Here is a 20111-nt window from a genome sequence, read left to right on the forward strand (position 1 = left end):
CTATCTATCTATCTATCTATCTATCTATCTATCTATCTATCTATCTATCTATCTATCTATCTATCTATCTATCTATCGTACAGTCTACTTGTTTTCTTTATTAAAGTTTAGCTTTACAGTAGATGTTTAGGGAAGAATAATATAACGCTCCTGTTCTAGATCTCCTACTGGAACATGTATTATTTTCAAAATAATGCATTCATGTTTTGTTTCCCAAATTGACATGATGGTGGGTGTTCTGCACATTGTCTCGGAGCCTCCACAGTAGACGCCATGCTGAGAGTAACAATGATCACTTCTATTTTACTAAAATAAAGGAAAGTCTGAAGACATCAAAGAGGATTTGAACAGAGTAACACTGGGGAATAACATATGAATGCTCCGCACAGGGAGAAGCTTTCCTTCTTTACCTCCATTCTGGAATCCGGGTTTTCTGCCAACCCTATGACATCACACAGCCCGAGGGCCGCTGACACTCCCGGGGACCCAATATTTCATACAAATCTAATTTAGGACAATATGCCAAATTATAAAAGCGGTTGTTCCCTGACCACGTAGCATGTTCCCAGATGTACATCTGGTGGTGGCAGAGGTCTCTATCGCCTGGACTCTAAATATATCCGCGACAAATAGGTGCCAAAGTGCCCACACTAAGTTGGCTATCAAAACATTTAAATAGGTTGCCCAAGATTTTTAAAGATTTAAGTAACTACAGTAAAATAAAAATAAAAAAAGAAGGTTACTCCCCTGTTAAAAGGGTTTTTTCCTATAAACAATATTTATCACCTATCCAAAGGATAGGTGATAAATATGTGATCGGTGAGGGTCCGAGCGCTGGGACCACCACTGATCCTAAGAACAGGCTTACCTGGCCGTCCCTGTGCGGCCCATTTAAATGGAGCGGTGCGGCCCATTTAAATGGAGCGGTACTGCCCATGCTCAACCGCCGCTCCATTCACTTTTTATTGTGTTGCCAGAGATAGTGTCAGGCAGCCCCATAGAAGATGACTAGAGAGGTGGCCGAGCATGCGCAGTACCGCTTTATTCATATGGGCCGCACCGGGATGGCCAGGTCAGCTCATTATCGGGATCAGTGGGATCCCAGCGGCTGTACTCTCAACAATCAAATATTTATCAACTATCCTATATTTATTATGGGAAAGACCCTTTAAATCCTCTACCACCGATGCGCAGCCGGACCTGCAGTGACGACGTAATGTAGGTCATTCACGTGTCCGCTGCAGCCAATCACTGGTCTCAGAGTTTCATGCCGTACATACAAGAATCACCACTGAGGCCAGTGATTGGCTGCAGCGGTCCCGTGAATGGAGTACGTGATGTCATCACTGCAGGACCGGCAGAGCATCTGCGCTGGAGTGGCGGGAGATTTACCAGGTGAGTAACATTTATTGTTTTTTATGTTAGAACATTTACTGCAGTTGCTCTCATTTTTAAAGATCTCGGATACCCCTTTAAATGCCCCCTGGTCACCGCCAATGTTCTTATTTATAATACATATTCCCCATTCATCTCCTCTACCCATGTGTAGTTCTCAATACTCCAGCACCTACAGCATTATTAGCAGCTCGGACACACCATCCAATTGGATGTACAATTTTTTTTTAAAGGTAAAGCATTATTTTTTTTATCAATAAATTGTGCCCCCCTATGCCGGTTCCGCCTACCCCTCATCCCGGCCCACCTCCCAAGATCAGCTGTTATCATGTTATCAATAGGGGAACCATTTCTCAGGAGTGACAAATGCAATAAATATCTGAGTAATACATGTAGCCGAGATGTCCTCAAGAGCGAAACTCTCTCTGAAGGAAGTCCTGATTGTTGGAGAAAACCCCTTTAACAGAATGTTGTACACCGTGATGCAGAAAGATTTAATGGCCGGGGGATTATGCAGTAATACAAAATAGTTATTATGCAATAGCTTTCGCGTCTTCATTCAATAACACCACAAGGGCATTGCATCCGTTGATGGATGAGATATGATAGCTTTGGGAACGAGCGATGGAAAGCGCAGTTGCGTCAAGACACTCGGCCATCACTTTGATGGATAGCTATGTGTATGGAACGAAATTTTAAAAAAAAAATGCCCTGACATGGACAAGCCACATATTCAATTTTCATCTACTGATGGCCCTGTAACAAGTATGTCAACCGGCTGCCAAAAAATCTGCTAGATGTAACTGTATTTTAGGAAACTGTCACACCAGGAAAAGTAATTTCATACAATGACTGAAAAATAACATCTAAGAACAAAACAGATAATTTCAGCAAGTTAAATTGCATGAAATTGTTATAAAGTGTCGTATATTAATCAGAAAAGGTATTGAGCTGCAATACCAGACACAGCAGATGGACATGAGTGGCGCTGTTTCTGGAAATAAGCAGCTATGTTTTGTTTTTATTCACATACAACCCCTTTAATTTTTATGAATTTATGTTGTGGGACTAAACCATATTTTTATTGTATAGTTTAATAGTATTTTCTGTAGTATTTAATTGTGAGGATTAAAGTCTGGCTGTACTCTTGTAGTAAGAGAGGAGTCTCTCTGCCCCCATCCACGCAGGCTGATAAACGCCTTTCTCTGAATGTAATTTCCACTTATGACAGTTTTTGACTCTAATCAGACAGCAACTGATCATCTTGCCCAAAAGTTATTGCCTCCCTTTCATTTTTTATTTTTAGGTCCAAAATTCTGTTCTGATAAATTACTTAAAGGGTTTGTTCACTTTGTACAATCTCTTGTTAAAATGGACTCTGATCTGATCACAGCTTGTCCTTTTGCTAGGACACCCAAGTGATCAGCTGTAATCTGCGGGAGAACCTGGCTGCAAGTGTTTAGTTACCCCGCAGCACCACCACAGGGGAAATTAAGTATTACACTGTGCTCATTGAAATCAATCGGCAGGCTTGGTCCTCCAGATCTAGAGACGCCATGCACTCTGGCTAATCGGTGGAGGTTCTGAACAGAGGGGCTCTATTTAGTCAGAATGGCCTAATAGAGTATTTAAAAATGGGTTTTCTAAATCAGTCAACCTCTTTAAAATATCTATGTATCAGTTGGAGCTCTGTATTTCTGATACACGGCTTGAAATTCTCTGCATAGACATAGAGAAAATGACAAAATTCAGGCATCCACCACTAGAGGGAGTTTATGAGCTTTCTGCATACTGTTTTACCACTGTATAAAGCTCCCTCTAGTGGTGGCTGCTGGATGTCCAAAGTTTATAATTTAACTGTAGATTTATACACGGGATTTGGAGCTCTGTTTTACAAGAAATTTATTTCCAACTGCTATAAAGATATATTAATAATTACTGTAAACCAGCTCAGAATTTTGGAACTATTTAGGTTAAAAACAAAATGTTCAAGGGTAGAAATTCACTTTAAAGAGGACCTGTCACTAGGTCATATAAGTTGAACAAGTTTCCTGACCTGAATAGTGCGGTCTCCCTGAGTCCAGCACTGTTTTTTTTTTTTTTTCTGGATCCCACCGTTCCAGAGATATGGCCCACAGTTGTGTTGACTCCCTATATGCTATTTTGTTGTAGTTAGCCAACCCTTAACCCTTAACTACCCTTATGCTGCCTGACACTGATTGGTCAGCATCGGTGGCAGGGAATCTAGCTCCACCCTGTTGGCTAACTGCAGCAAATTAGCATATAGGGAACCAACACAACAGTGGGCCATATCTCTGGAGCAGTGGGGTCCAGGAAAAAACCAAAAATAGTGCTGGAATCAGGAAGAAAGCGCTGTTCAATTCTGATAACCAGTTCAACTTATATGACCTAGTGACAGGTCCTCTTTAAGTGACAGCACTACATTGTTGAATTGAAGTTATTTGTCCTAGCTCTTTGGGCCTGGCGCTCTCACACAAATTTTGATTTGACCAAAAACATACCATAAAACTTTTCTAAAACATAAATGAGAAAGAGTTTTCAAGGTCATACTACAGAACATACAGGAAACATTTCTATGTGTTGGAGCACAAGTACATTCTCAGATGCCTTACTGCTGTCCAGATGGTTGGCCTTGATAATTTTTTCAGAATAGTCGGAAACGCTGGAACATTCAATCTGAGCAAAAAAGACAAACAAAATATTGAGGTCAGACACTCTTCTACATGAAACAAAAGAAAACAAACAAAGTGAGATAAAGTATTTAATTCTCAAGTGGTTTGTGATGGTACATTAGGTCTTATTCAATACAGTAGAGCCTGTGCTGTATCTCCAAGCAAACAATTAGACATACGGTATCCCCTTCTATAAGTCTTGTTATAGTAAACTGTTTGAAGGCTCAAATGTAAGGGTATGTTCACACGGCCTATTTACGGACGTAATTCGGGCGTTTTTGCCCCGAATTACGTCCGAAAATAGCGCCTCAATAGCGCTGACAAACATCTGCCCATTGAAAGCAATGGGCAGACGTTTGTCTGTTCACACGAGGCGTAATTTACGCGCCGCTGTCAAAAGACGGCGCGTAAATAGACGCCCGCGTCAAAGAAGTGACCTGTCACTTCTTTGGCCGTAATTGGAGCCGCTATTCATTGACTCCAATGAATAGCAGCGCTAATTACACCCGTAATTGACGCGGCGTTCAAGCGCCTGCACATGCCGTTACGGCTGAAATTACGGGGATGTTTTCAGGCTGAAACATCCCCGTAATTTCAGCCGTTACAGACGCCCTCGTGTGAACATACCCTAACTGGTACCATGTGTTGACTGAAATGATTGGTCTTGAACTTGTCGACAATGATCCACACTTACTAATGCTATATAATAATTATACAGAGTAAACTTAGATCAGGCCGTTTCAAAAGGTGCCAAATTGATCCCAGTGGTGCATCTCCCTCTATGTAGCATTTTGGTTTATCTGCGTCCCGCTGGGAAGTGGTGTGTGTACCTGCCCTTAAGAGTAAATATGGCCTCTTCAGTGATTTTAAATTAATATCGTTCTTTTTCAGTGAATTCTTTGTAATAGGAGTGTTTGGGGTTCTTGCAATACGATGGGGACCCATGACGCGGGTTGCGAGCTTGCGTATTTTGGCCAAAATATCAACTAATACCTCATGTTTATCATTGCCATTTATCGTTTTACTTGGATATCTTTTCAGGATGCAGCTGGGCCTTGTAGTGCTGGGGGAGAATAGTGTGTCAGTATATTGTGTGGTGCATTTGGTTGGTGCTGGGCAGGCCGCCTGGTCTAATAGTATGGGCGTGACTAATAGGCTGTTTGTCAGAATGGGGCACTATATGTAACCGTGTGACTGACACACTTTTAAAAGCCTTATCTGTGTGCAATGTTAATACTAAGCAGCTGCCCCCTTCATGAATAGTAGACGTGAGTGTATGTTCCTCAGTATATTGCACCTGTGTAATCTCCCTCTACTGTATGTAGCATTTTGGTTTAGCTGCGCCCTGCTGGGAAGTGGTGTGTGTTGATGGGAAGTGGTGTGTGTTCCTGCCCTTATGAGTAAGTATGGCCTGTTCAGTGATTTTTCGGTGGTGCATGCTGCATCATAATTTGGGCACATCTTGCATGACCTGTAAAATACTTTACACTTCCTTATACCACTTTTGATTTGTGCCATTTTAAGCCATGCCCCCTTTCCAGAACACTTTTAAAAAGTGTCTAGTGAGGCATAAACATCAAAATTGCACCAAAATTTGGCAAATTTATCAACACTTTTTAGATCCAGACACCGTAGTAAAACCGCCCAAATATCTACTTTCTCAGCAGTGGTTTAGCTCCTAATTTAAGGGAATTGTTCCATCTGAACAGACCCCTTTAATTAAGAAGCCTCCCTGGCAATCAACTGATCGCTGCAGATCTGGCTTCTCTAATTCAAGGTGATCATGGGAAAGCTCTGCGCAGGCCTTCATGTAGCCCAAATGAATTACTATCTATGCAATACATGGTTGTGTTGAGTTATTCTGTTCAGCGGATCTGGTTTATAGAGAGCGGTCCTTTGAGGGACAACCCCTTCTCTAAAATGTCCGTATTTCCAGCGGCGGTAACACCATTGGTGCAACCTGCACAGGGGTCAAAAAAGTACAGGGGGCAGCTTAAACCAGCTTTCTTCTGTGTATTAGATTGTATGGTAATGCCTGAGCTAATTAATTTTATGGCTAACAATTACTTATGTATTGTTAAGGCCCTATTATCGGTCAAACGATCATTCGTTCCCAATCATTGCTGTGTGTGAATAGGGCAACGATCAGCCAATGAACGAGCAAACGCTCGTTCTTCAGCTGATCATATAGTTTATGCAGCACAAAATATTATTGTTGTCGGCAGCGCAGCTCCCTGTGTAAACATGATGGAAATGTAGGAGGACGAGTGATCATAGTAACGATCGCTCATCCCCATACATTAATGATCATTGCTACTTTGAAAGTAACGCTGATCTATACACTAAAAAACTTTCCTCCAATTCCTAGGCTGACAATACGTAGGGTGATATCACTGTACAGCTTCCAATGGTTGGACCCTACCCCTTCAGATGGACTTTAGAAGTTAGGAAGTTATGTGGAAAGTCAGGATAGGGTCCATCACACTGTCCCTATTGTTAAAGTGTAACTAAACGTTCGACAAACTTCTGACATGTCATAGTGACATGTCAGAAGTTTGGATTGGTGGGGGTCCGAGCACGGAGACCCGCACCAATCGCTAGAACGAAGCAGCTGAAGTGCTCGTGTGCGCGCTCAGCTGCTTCGTTTCTGTTCGGCTTTTTCCGGAAAGTCAATGTATCGGAGTACGGTCTCATAGACTTTGTATTGAGTTCGTACACCGATACATTTATTTCCGGAAATAGCCGAACATACACGAAGCAGATGAGCGCTCACACGAGAACTTCAGCTGCTTCGTTCTAGAGATTAGTGGGGGTCTCCGTGCTCGGACCCCCACCAATCCAAACTTCTGACATGTCACTATGACATGTCAGAAGTTTGTCGAACGTTTAGCTACACTTTAATCTAGATAATCCTGTCACCCTCAAAAACAAAGATTATCCCCCCTTAAGGGAACCACCTTATCGGAAACCTCACCCTACATGCTCTAGTGCACCCTTAGTATCTCCACATTCTGAAGATCTTACGTATAATAATAGTGAGTCTTCAGGTGACTATTTCCTATTATAATCGATTATATCTGTGGAACATAGACCTTAGGTAAGAGTTTCACAACTTGTGGGTCTCGAACTGTTGCAAAACTACCAAGTCCCACCATGCCCAGCCATGCTTGGAGTTGTCATTTGCAACAACTTGAGATGATAACTTTCTGATAACTTTCCTTTGGATCTTGTGTACAGTATAAGGCTTCGTTCACATCAGCATTGGGACTCCGTTCATGGGTTCCGTCTAAGCTTTCCGTCAGGGGGAGCCATGACGGAACCATAGGTTTCCGTTTGAATCACCATTTATTTCAAAGGTAATGGATCCGGTGCACATGGTTTCCGTTTGTCTCCGTTGTTTAGGGGTTCTGTCGTTTTGATAGAATCAATACCGTAGTAGACTGCGCTATTCATTCCATCAAAATTACGGGACCCTTGCACAACTGAGACTAACGTAAACCATTTGCAACGGATCCGTCACCATTGAAATCAATGGTGATGCAAACGGAAACCTATGGTTTGTTTCAGTTTGGATTCCATTCATAGGTTCCCCGGATGGAAAGGTCTGATGGAACCCATGAATGGAGTCCAGAAGCAGATGTGAACGAAGCCTAAGTAAGTTTTCTGGTGAGCCAGTCAGCCTTATCAACCAGTGTTTGTTGGTGGGTCTTTTAGAAGCTTTTGATGAGGGGGAGTGGGGGGCAGTGATGTTCATACAATCCCAATTTAAGATAATCACCTCTATCTCTAGGCCTACCTTTTACCTCCTTCACATCCAAGAAAAAACTTCAGCTGTATCTTATGCTGAGCATTACAATCATTCATGGACAAGTTTTAGATATGAAATGTTTGTGTTACCAGCTCCAACTTGCTAGAAACGGTTAAAGGGCAACACACCTAATATATATATATTTGGCCCTGTCTTATAAAACAGACCTCCATTGATTTCCCCTAGAGCACCTTGAAAAGGACCTGCCACCTCTCCTGACATGTCTATTTTAGTAAATACATGTTTTCCCCATGAAATGACAAATCTTTAACATCTTTTATTAGAATTCTGCATTGTGCCATTCCTCTGTTATTCCTCCTTGAAATCTATGAATAAATTATCAACTGGGTGTTACCATTCTGCTTGTTAAAGGGGCGTGCCCCTACACAGACTGTCAGCACTGATTGGTCATTATCAGTCTGTGTAAGGACACCCCCCCCCCCAACTGGTCACACCCAGTTGTCAATTTATTCATACATTTCCAGGTTGAATAATAGAGGAATGGCACAATGTAATTCTAAGAAAAGGTGCTCCAGAATTTGTATTTAATGGGCAAGAGGTGACCTGTCCACTTTAACCCTGTTGATACCACTGGATAATTTCTGTCATTGAAAGTTCCACCATATCAGAGGATAATTTTTAGGTGGGTTTCCCTTTAAAGTATTAGCTCAATGCTGTACAGATAATTTTATTTTCCATCATTTTCTATTAGTTCTTTAGGTTAAGTCAAACTCATAATCTAAAACAAAATCGAGCATGTTGTGAGCGGTAAGCGACAGTAGAACATGCAATAACAACCTTGCAGAATAATATTAACAATGGAGTTGCGGCAGTCAGACTATTAGTTCCTATCCTATCAGTGTGGGAAGGAACAGCATGTGTTTTAAAGTGTAACAAGCGATCAAACTGGCAGCGACATCTTCCTCATAATAAGACAGGAAATACACAGCGAGAACACGGGGGCAACTCAATGCTAGAATGGATTTAAAGTCCCAAAGTTCCAGTAACTTGCTTGCTAATTCCAACAATATATCTGCAACTTTTATTTCTGCGCTTCTTTTCTGAAGGCTGGAATACCAATTGTTTGAATGTAAAGAGCGAGGAAATCCAGTATCAGGCATTACTGTATACACTGTAGAGCAGGGGTCTCAAGCATGCGGCCCCTGAGGCTGTCATCTGCGGCCTGCGGGACACAGAGCCGCTACTACAGGCTCTGCTCCGGGACTCTGTGGAATTCCCTGACATCGCTGTCCATATATGGACAATGTTGTCAGGGTCTTCCCCAAAGCGGAGTCCTGGGCAGAGCGCTAGTATAGGCTTTGCTCCGGGACTCTGTGGAATCCCCTGACATCGCTGTCCACATATGGACAGCAATGTCTAGGGCTTCCCCAGAGCTGGATAGTGATGTCAAGAGCACAGCTGGAGTCCCAGGTAGAGTGCTAGAAACGGCTCTGCTCCGGTATTTCAGCTCTGGGCAAGCCCCTGACATCACTGTTCATATATGGTACTGTGGCAGCATCTACAGAAGGCACTGTGGCAGCATCTACAGAGGACACTATGGCAGTATCTACAGAGGGCACTGTGGCAGCATCTACAGAGGGCACTGTGGCAGCATCTACAGAGGGCACTGTGGTAGCATCTACAGAGGGCACTGTGGCAGCATCTACAGAGGGCACTGTGCCTACATCTACAGAGGGCACTGTGGCATTATATATGGGTGGGTGTGTGGCAGTATCTGCAGAGGGCACTGTGGCAGCATCTACAGAGGGCACTGGCAGCATCTACAGAGGGCACTGTGGCAGCATCTACAGAGGGCACTGTGGCATTATCTATGGGTGGGTGGGTGTGTCAAAGCATCTTCAGATGGCTTTGTGGCATTATCTATGGGTGGGTGTGTGGCAGCATCTACAGAGGGCACTGTGGCAGTATCTACAGAGGACACTGTGGCATTATCTAGGGGTGTGGGGCATTATCTACTGAGGGCAATGTGGCAGCATCTACAGAAGGCACTGTGGCATTATCTATGGGTGGGTGTGTGGCAGTATCTGCAGAGGGCATTGTGGCAGCATCTACAGAGGGCACTGACAGCATCTACAGAGGGCACTGTGGCAGCATCTACAGAGGGCACTGTGGCATTATCTATGGGTGGGTGTGTGGCAGTATCTACAGAGGGCACTGTGGCAGTATCTACAGAGGGCACTGTGGCAGTATTTACAGAGGGCACTGTGGCATTATCTAGTGGTGTGTGGCATTATCTACTGAGGGCACTGTGGCAGCATCTACAGAGGGCACTGTGGCATTATCTAAGGGTGGGTATGTGGCAGCATCTACAGAGGGCAGTGTGGCATTATCTATGGGTGAGTGTGTGGCCGTATCTGCAGAGGGCATTGTGGCAGCATCTACAGAGGGCACTGACAGCATCTACAGAGGGCACTGTGGCATTATATATGGGTGGGTGTGTGGCAGTATCTACAGAGAGCACTGTGGCAGTATCTACAGAGGGCACTGTGGCAGTATCTAGGGGTGTGTGGCATTATCTACTGAGGGCACTGTGGCATTATCTACCGAGGGCACTGTGGCATTATCTACTGAGGGCACTGTGGCATTATCTACAGAGGGCACTGTGGCAGTATCTACAGAAGGCTCTGTGGCACTATCTTAAAAGGGGCTGCCCAATCTTGACATGTGTGTCTGCCATACGCTGCCAACTGAGCCGCCGGACTGCATGTAGCGACACTTGATTGTTGAAATGCGGCCCGTCAACTTCTAATTCTTTCTATATGTGGCCCACTTACCCGGCCGTGTTTGAGATCCCTGCTGTAGAGGAAAAGCACAGATTTCCTTTAGATTAGGACCCCCTGACAATTCAGAACAAGCGGCTACATATGCCCCCATCCCTCCTACAGTACAGCCAACAAGAAGATGTGAACCCCATCCCCAGCACTTTACAAGAAAGATATCTTAAGTATTAAAGAAGTCAATACATTAAAGACGTCAGGTGACCACTGATGAACGGCTAAGAGGAGTATTTCTTAGCGGCAAGTACCCCCAACTCAAATAAGTTACTTTAAAATACCCTCAATGCTATGATCATACACTGGGCTGCACATATTAAAAGCATAAGGAGTGCAAGTGTCCCCTAGAGACATGGCACATACTACCTGCGGTTCACATACTTACCACATGTAAAGTACCAAGGGCTTAGAGTTCTCACATAGGTAAGGCAATATATGTGTTAGGCCATTTCCAGCTGTTGTTCAGCTTTATAGTTAATTGTCAATACGAAAGCAGCCAAGCCGACGTGGTCACTTCTATACCGGGAAAAGGGATTTGGGCACTCCTGTTTTTTTAAATCACCATTTGTATCAGTGGATGTGTGGTGGAGAAGTTTTAAAGGAATGTTACGCTTTATACGTATCCATTGTATTTTGGGCCAATAGAGAGGTCAGTCCGGCCACTGGGGATAGTTGTTGTGTGTCAATTTGGCCCCTTGGATTTATGTTCCAATTGTTTAGGTTATGTAGGAAGATTTAGGATAAAGAACCTGTAGAGCAGGGGTCTCAAACTCGGCAGGGTAAGTGGGACACATATAGAAAAAAATGTGAAGTTGACGGGCCGTATTACTTTCAAATTTGATGCAATACAAAATTATTGTTAATTAATTAGTTATTTGAACTACTATAATAATACGACATTAGTATAATAATACTAAATTACTATAATACTAATACTACATTACTATAATAACAATACTACATTACTATAATACTAATACTACATTACTATAATAATACTACATTACTATAACAATACTACATTACTATAATACTACATTACTATAATAATACTACATTACTATAACAATACTACATTACTATAATACTAAATAACTATAACAATAGTACATTACTATAATACTACATTACTATAACAATACTACATTACTATAACAATACTACATTACTATAACAATACTACATTACTATAATACTACATTACTATAATAATACTACATTACTATAACAATACTACATTACTATAACAATACTACATTACTATAATACTAAATAACTATAACAATAGTACATTACTATAATACTACATTACTATAATAATACTACATTACTATAATAATACTTCAATACTATAATAATACTACATTACTATAATACTACATTACTATAACAATACTACATTACTATAACAATACTACATTACTATAATACTAAATAACTATAACAATAGTACATTACTATAATACTACATTACTATAATAATACTACATTACTATAATACTACATTACTATAATAATACTTCAATACTATAATAATACTACATTACTATAATAATACATTACTATAACACCAATACTACATGACTATAATACTACATTACTACAATAACAATACTACATTACTATAATAATACTACATTACTATAATAACAATACTACATTACTATAATACTACATTACTATAATAACAATACTACATTAATATAATAACAATACTACATTGCTATAATACTACTACATTACTATAATAATAATAATGATACTACATTACTATAACAATACTACATTACTATAATACTACATTACTATAATAATACTACATTACTATAATAATACTACATTACTATAATAATACTACATTACTATAACAATACTACATTACTATAATACTACATTACTATAATACTACATTACTATAATAATACTACATTACTATAATAATACTAAATAACTATAACAATACTACATTACTATAATACTACATTACTATAATAATACTACATTACTATAATAATACTAAATAACTATAACAATACTACATTGCTATAATACTACATTACTATAATAATACTACATTACTATAATACTACATCACTATAATAATACTACATCACTATAATAATACTACATTACTATAATAATACTACATCACTATAATACTACATTACTATAATACTACATTACTATAACACTACATTACTATAACAATACTACATGACTATAATACTACATTACTATAACAATACTACATTACTATATCAATATTACATTACTATAATAATACAAAATTACTATAATAATACTACATTACTATAATAATAATACTACATTACTACAATACTAAATTACTATAATAATACTACATTACTATAATAATACTACATTACTATAATAATAGTGCTAGGTTTAAACTTAATGGAAATTTGCAAATTTTCTCCACGTGCCTATTTTAACAATCCAGTTTTCCAGTTTAAGTGTCGCTAAATGCAGTCCGGCGGCTCAGTTGGCAGCGTTTGGCAGACACACGAATATCAAGATTGGGCAGCCCCTTTTTAGATAGTGCCAAAGAGCCCCTCTGTAGATAATGCCACAGTGCCCTCTGTATATACTGCCACAGTGCCCTCTGTAGATACTGCCACAGTGCCCTCTGTAGATACTGCCACAAACCCACCCATAGATAATGCCACAGTGCTATCTGTAGATAATGCCACACCCCCTAGATAATGCTACAGTGCACTCTGTAGATACTGCCACACACCCACCCATAGATTTATGCCACATTTCCCTCTGTAGATAATGCCACAGTGCCCTCTGTAGATAATGCCACACCCCTAGATAATGCTACAGTGTCCTATGTAGATACTGCCACAGTGCACTCGGTAGATACTGCCACACACCCACCCATAGATAATGCCACATTGCCCTCTGTAGATAATGCTACACCCCCTAGATAATGCTACAGTGTCCTATGTAGATACTGCCACATACCCACCCGTAGATAATGCCACAGTGCCCTCCGTAGATAATTCCACAGTGCCCTCTGTAGCTGCTGCCACAGTGCCCTCTGTAGCTGCTGCCACAGTGCGCTCTGTAGATGCTGCCACAGTGCCCTCTGTAGATAATGCCACACACACCCCTTATTGATAGTACCACCCACTAGTAGATAGCTCCATTGGGGCTCCCTCTAGGAGTGAAATACCCAGCCAGAGAATTGCCGATGCTTTGGCCGCGGATTCCTCTGCTGGAGGAGCCCCTGACGTCACTGTCCATAGACAGGGATGTCATGGGATCCTCCTGGACCGGAATGGGATGTCAGGGGCAACCCCAGAGCCGGTGTTCCAGAGCAGAGCACTAGTATAGGCTCTGTTCTGGAACTCTGGGAAAGCCACTGACATCAGTATCCATATATGGACAGTGATGTTAGGGGCTTGCCCAGAGCTGGGGTCCTGGAGCAGAGCAGCTTCTAGGACTCTGACTGGGATTCCAGCTCTGATCCTGACATCACTATCCATATATGCACAGTGATGTCAGGGGCAACCCCAGAGCCAAAGTCCCGGGTAGAGCGCTACTACCTACTAGCGCTACTGCCTCTGGGAGAAGCCCCTGACATCATTGTCCATGTATCGACAGTGACGTCAGCAGCTTCCTCAGAGTCCCTTAGCAGAGCCTATACTAGCGCTCTGCCTAGGACTCCGGCTCTGGGGAAGCCCTAGACATCACTGTCCTTATATGTACAGCGTTGTCAGGGAATTCCACAGAGTCCCGGAGCAGAGCATATACTAGCATCTCTGTGTCCCGCGGCTGCTGATGACAGCCTCAGGGGCCGCATACGGCCCGTGGGCCGCGTGTTTGAGACCCCTGCGTGTAGACAGTATAGCCGGTGACAGGAGGGTGGGGGGTCCAGCCGGCACAGTGATGACACGATACTTGTGTTAGGTTTAACATTGTTTACACTATAACGTGTGGTTTACTTACAGGTGGCATGGGGATTGTCTAGTTTATAATCTAAAGTTGATCGGTGCCGGGATGTACGATCCGACACCATTTTGGCTGCGCCTGACACTCCATAATAGAGTGATGACTCTATTAGCCAGAGCACAAAGCCTCTAACAAAGAGCGCCAAATCTGCTAGAGCAACCAATTACAGGGTTGCCCATTCATTTCAATGGGCACCATGTAATACTACACAAATGTATGGCCAGTGACAATGTCCATATTTGCCGGAGAATTCAGAAGCAGGACATGCTGTCTTCATAAAAATAAAAATGAGTTGCCATGTTGAGAGAACCCCTTTAAGTGGCCATCAAAATAAGAATTGGCTCATTGAAATAACAGAAGACTAGAGTAATACTGTCTGCAAATGGCGCCAAGAATGGTATAGCATGACTAATGTGGCACTAGGGTCAAAATACTATATCTGGCACATCACACCTTGCACAATAAGTTTTAGTTTACCAGAAAGAGTGCCACTTTTGTTAATGGGTTATGACCGGTATTGCAGTCCCACTAGGACACCATGGCACTGAGCGCAATTCTAGATACAGCCCACAGGACAAGAGTGGCACTGTTTCTGGAGAAAAAAAATCAGAACTTTTTTTCTAATCTCATACACCCCTTTCACCCCATGTAAAAATTATTTCATTCCGTTCATATCTTGGATAAAAATGTCATTGTCAACGTTAAATGTTCTCAGGAGCACCTGTTATCTCCGCATGCGGCTTCAGGGGTCCTCAGTTTTAGACGATGACATTAAAAGTAATAAGATTTACTCACCCCGTACACTTTCTTCGCTCCGGCCTTAGCTGCGAACATGGAGAGAATTCCAGTCCCACTACCAACGTCCAAGACAATTTTATCCTTAAATACATGTTTATTGTGATACATGGCGTTCCTATAAGTCAATGTGCGAACTTCATCTTTCAGCATTTCCTGCAAGAACAAAAGAAAAGAAGAATTATGTTGAAGTATAACTAAACTTTTAAAAAACTTTTGACATGTCAGAAGTTTTGATAGGTGGAAGAGGACTGAGACACCCACCGATCACTAAAATGAAGCGGAAGAAGTACTCAGGTGAGCGCTGTGCTGCTTAGTTTCTGATCGGCTTTCCTCAGAGCGGTGTTCGGGCTCAATAGAAAGTTTATGAGTCCGGACACCGCTCGCTCGGCTTTACGAGGAAAGCTGATCAGAAACAGTGCGGCACTGCACTCACACAAGCGCTTCTGCAGCTTCTTTTTAGCGATCGGTGGGGATCTCAGTGCTGGGACCGCCACCGATCAATACTTCTGATGTGTCACTCTGACATGTCAAAATGTTAAAAAAAATTTAGTTACACATGCTGAATACGATTCTAAAAGTGAAGGCGCTTCTCCTCAAAACAATTGAATTTAGGCTTCGTACACATCTGCGTCGGGACTCCGTTCATGGGTCCAGTCTGAGCTTTCCGTCAGGGGAACCCGACGCAGATGTGAACGAAGCCTTACACGTGCTCATGCAGTATGTTTGTATGTATCTAACGGGTGTTCACACTGCATTCGCAGTGTACGTTCGACGTACGTGACGGGAAAGCACCGGAATATGTGCTGAACATATCCAAGGAAGCATTATCTTGGCCTATACCTCCCACGGACACGGTGAACAGTGTGAATACACCCTAACCTGACTGAACGCCCCCCTGTGTCATTTCTAGTACTGGTTTCCTCATATGAGGCAGAGAGACCCTTTGGTCCCTGTCAGGCTCCAGTGCCTGGGTGCGTTTCCCATAGTAATGCTCCTGCCCTCTCCCCATAGGCTAGAACAATTTTTGAATAGGCCTCTCCAGCAAAGTATCATAGTCTTATATTCATTGTGACAATAAAAAAGTCCCTAGCAACTTTTATTTTTTAATAGCTTTTGGGTATATATTTGAATGCTAGTTACATGTAAGGCCCCATGCACACGACCGTAGATTTCGTTCATAATTGCGGACCCATTCATTTCTATTGACCACGGACACCTTCCCATATATTTGCGTGACGGTGTCCGGGCCGTAGAAAACCTCTGCAAAAGATAGGACATGTCCTATCTTTTGCTCTTTACAGACCATGCTCCAAAACTTTGTATGGGAGCATGGGCCAAAAATTCGGATGGCTGTCTGTGGCCACAAGCGGCCGTCCGTTCCTGTAATTGTGGACCGTGATTACGGGCATGGCCGTGTGCATGGGGTCTAAGAATGGGGCTCTACCGCGACACAGACTAACCCGCCGATGGCTTCAATGTTTCCCTATGAGAAAGAAAGTTTCAAACCACCTTGTCGGGTACTTTGCAATTTTCTTTTGCATAGGGTAACGTTCAAGTCACCCACGTTGTGTCACCATGGAGCCCTATTCAATATATTTAGGATTGAAATACTCTTTTTCTGTACGTATAACCCCCCAAAAAAACAAAAAAAAATAAAAAACACTAATAATCCCATATAGTCCCTTGTACTTAGAAAAAATTACCAACTGATAGGCTGAAATGTACCATGCCAACTTTTCACCTGCATTCTCCATCCAGAGCTTCGGCCTTCACCAAAAGAATAATTGCAATTTCTAAAAAAAACTTCCTTAGAGAATGGTCTTCTAAAACGAATTGATTTTTCCATTTCAAATAAAGACTTAATAAAATGTTTATTTAAGCAAATCCCGAGAATAAAAGTATATTGAAAAGATTGAAATACAATACAACTAATGATTAAAATCCTCCATAGAAGAGAAACATTGCCGCAGAGAGCAATGAATAAAAGAGCATGGGCATTATTGGCATCAATAACTAGACAGGCATTGTCCATATTAGCCTGGCTCGCTGTGGCGCATTGGCACATACATCTCATTTTCAACTAGATGCTTTATCACTTTAATTGAAAAAAAATACATTAGAAGGGGCAGGGAGAAGATTCTCAGTCTTGCTCTTTTGCTGCATTCAACTAGAGGGACTTTCTGATGGGATTCTCTTTGTAGGACAATCCCAGTTTTCTGGTGTCCTATACCTCCAGGATATCTACTAAATAGTTTATATTAACAAAAGTTGCCCTAAACGGCTGAACGGAGGAGCGGTCACATGATAAGTTGTTTTTTGGAACGAAGTGACGGGTCTTCACGGCTGCACGTCACATGGAACTGCCTCCCTTTCCCGCATATGTATGCGTCGCTCTGTTTTTCCCTCTCAACGCCTCTGTGGTATGCCCTCCTGTCCCTTTCCAGTCACACGCCAAAACATGGAGCACTAATTGGTTAAAGGGGTATTCCAGCCTTTAGCATTTTTACCTATTCACAGGATAGGGGAAAAATTCTACATCGGTGGGGGTCCGACCGTTGGGACCCCCACCAATTACCAGAACAGGGGCCCTGGATTCCTGTTCCTCCCAGCCGCAAGACGGCAGCTATCAGGAGGTTGAATGGGGCGGAGGTCGCACATTCGTGGTGCCGCTCCATTCAAAGTCTATGGGGCTGACGGAAACAGCCGAGTGTAAGGCCTTTGTCTTCGAGGAGAGTGGGGGTAGGGTGAACAAGAACCAGACTCTCCTGCACCAGCACTGATAGCGGAGACCCGTTTTGATTTTTGGCATGGGACACCATCTCTTCTGAGTACGTCCTGACACCTCAGATTACTTATATCCAATGATGAAAACTTGAACATCGCTACAGACAAAGCCATTTGAAATATGGTCTATAAACTCCTATAGATATGAGTTAAAAAAAGTTCCTTGTGAGCGCATAAAATACGTTTTTGTTTAAAAATTATTTTTTTTAAAGCCAGAAGCATGTTTTCTATCACCCAAAGTGCAAAAAAAAAAGTGTAGGGGTGCCACACAAAAAGTATGCGTCCATCACAGCCCTACTCCTAAAGGAGAGCGGGCCCCACCTAACCATTCCCCAACCCTCTGAGCCAGAAGGCCCTAAGAGGATCAAGGCTAGATGATCCCCCCTCAGGCTCAGAGAGACCCAACCTGGGCTGTCACCCCAGTGTCCATCTAGGAGCCTACACCTGGTTTGCATCTCCCCTCCTCAGAGGATGAGGGGAGGCCGGGGTTGCAGGGGGAAGAGGGAACCACACAACTCCTACCCCTAGACCCCGGGAGGGTCCCAAAAGGGAACCGCATCCCAAAATCCTTGTGAAAAAATTTGACTGTGCTATTTCCAGTTCTACTTTTCATTTTGAGTTGACCTATCGGTCATTGTAAAATTAGTAGGAAAAGGCCCACATTAAAAAATATTAGCTCAAAAAGATAGGGGCAAGGCAATGTTCCTCTCTAATTCTCCATCCAGGCCTGGCTCCAGGTCTATCTGAGCCCCTTGGTAATAGAGTAGCAGTAGGCTCCCTATTTACTCAACCCTCAATTTGATAAGCATAGACCATGTTAACCCAGATCACCATTGGCCCCAAAAGCCCTGATATCTTCCCAGGTTTGCCTGGTCCTGGTGACGACCCTCGCTCCGTCCACGAGAATGCTCTAAAGAGTGAGAGTTAATCCGCTAGCATTAGGACCATGGATGAATTTATGGTAATTGCATTGAAATTATTTAAATGAAGACTTAAAAATAATAAAAGCCAAAGTAATAAAATGTATCAGAGTTTTCTCATGTATTCCATTAAATTTTTTTTTGCAATATTGGTTAAGAAATTGTTCTCATGCAGCACAATACAGATATTTGCATATAATAGGCGAGGGCTGGATATCAAATTCTCTTTAAGGAGAATTTAATTCAACAATTATATTAAATAATTTCTGTGAGATATGAGTGATGTAATTTACCCTGCTGGGAATTAGGAGCAATTACCGTATTTTTACATATTGTGGAGTTTTAATTATAGACACAGATTCACTGACGGTCTAATCTGGTCCTCGCTACTGATCCATTACAGGGGTTGTTGGGTTTGTCATACTGTGGAGAGCCCTGTCTGTGGAGCTACAAGTTTTGTAGGTCTGTTATAACGTGTATATCGCAAAGAATAAAAATGTGTCAATGTCTCTTTAAGTAACTCATTCTAAAATTTTAAGACGTAGTCAACAGATCTCTGCTTGTTGTCAATGAAACTGAACATACTTTTACATTACATGTAGATGTTTGGTTTGTTACAATTGTATCATCTGTTTAATTTTAGTGCATTCATGAGGCTTCGTTCATATCCGCGCTAGGGCTCCGTTCTGACGTTCCGTCTGAGCTTTCCGTCGGAACAGGACCCTGACTGACTCAAACTGAAACCAGAGGTTTCCGTTTCCATCACCATTGATTTCAATGGTGACGGATCCAGTGCCAATGGTTTCTGTTTGTCTCAGTTGTGCAGGGGTTCCGTCGGGTTCTGTCGTTTAGACGAAATCAATAGCGTCATCGACTCCGCCATTGATTCGGTCAAAACGACGGAACCCGACGGAACCCCTGCACAACTGAGACAAACAGA

General features: G+C 42.2%; 1 protein-coding gene across 4 annotated transcripts in view; it reads right to left on the bottom strand.

Moving 5' to 3' along the window:
* The window catches only part of PRMT8 (protein arginine methyltransferase 8), a 110779-nt gene that overhangs the window by 32517 nt on the left and 58151 nt on the right, over nt 1-20111 (bottom strand). For all 4 annotated transcript variants that reach the window (XM_075856047.1, XM_075856048.1, XM_075856049.1 and 1 more), the window contains exons 3-4: nt 15465-15620; nt 4029-4092 (exon numbers count right to left, since the gene is read on the bottom strand). In XM_075856047.1, the coding sequence (XP_075712162.1) occupies nt 4029-4092; nt 15465-15620 (220 nt within the window). The remainder of the gene's footprint in view (nt 1-4028; nt 4093-15464; nt 15621-20111) is intronic.

This window comes from Rhinoderma darwinii, chromosome 3, assembly GCF_050947455.1.
Source record: "Rhinoderma darwinii isolate aRhiDar2 chromosome 3, aRhiDar2.hap1, whole genome shotgun sequence".
Taxonomy (NCBI): Eukaryota; Metazoa; Chordata; class Amphibia; order Anura; family Rhinodermatidae; genus Rhinoderma; species Rhinoderma darwinii.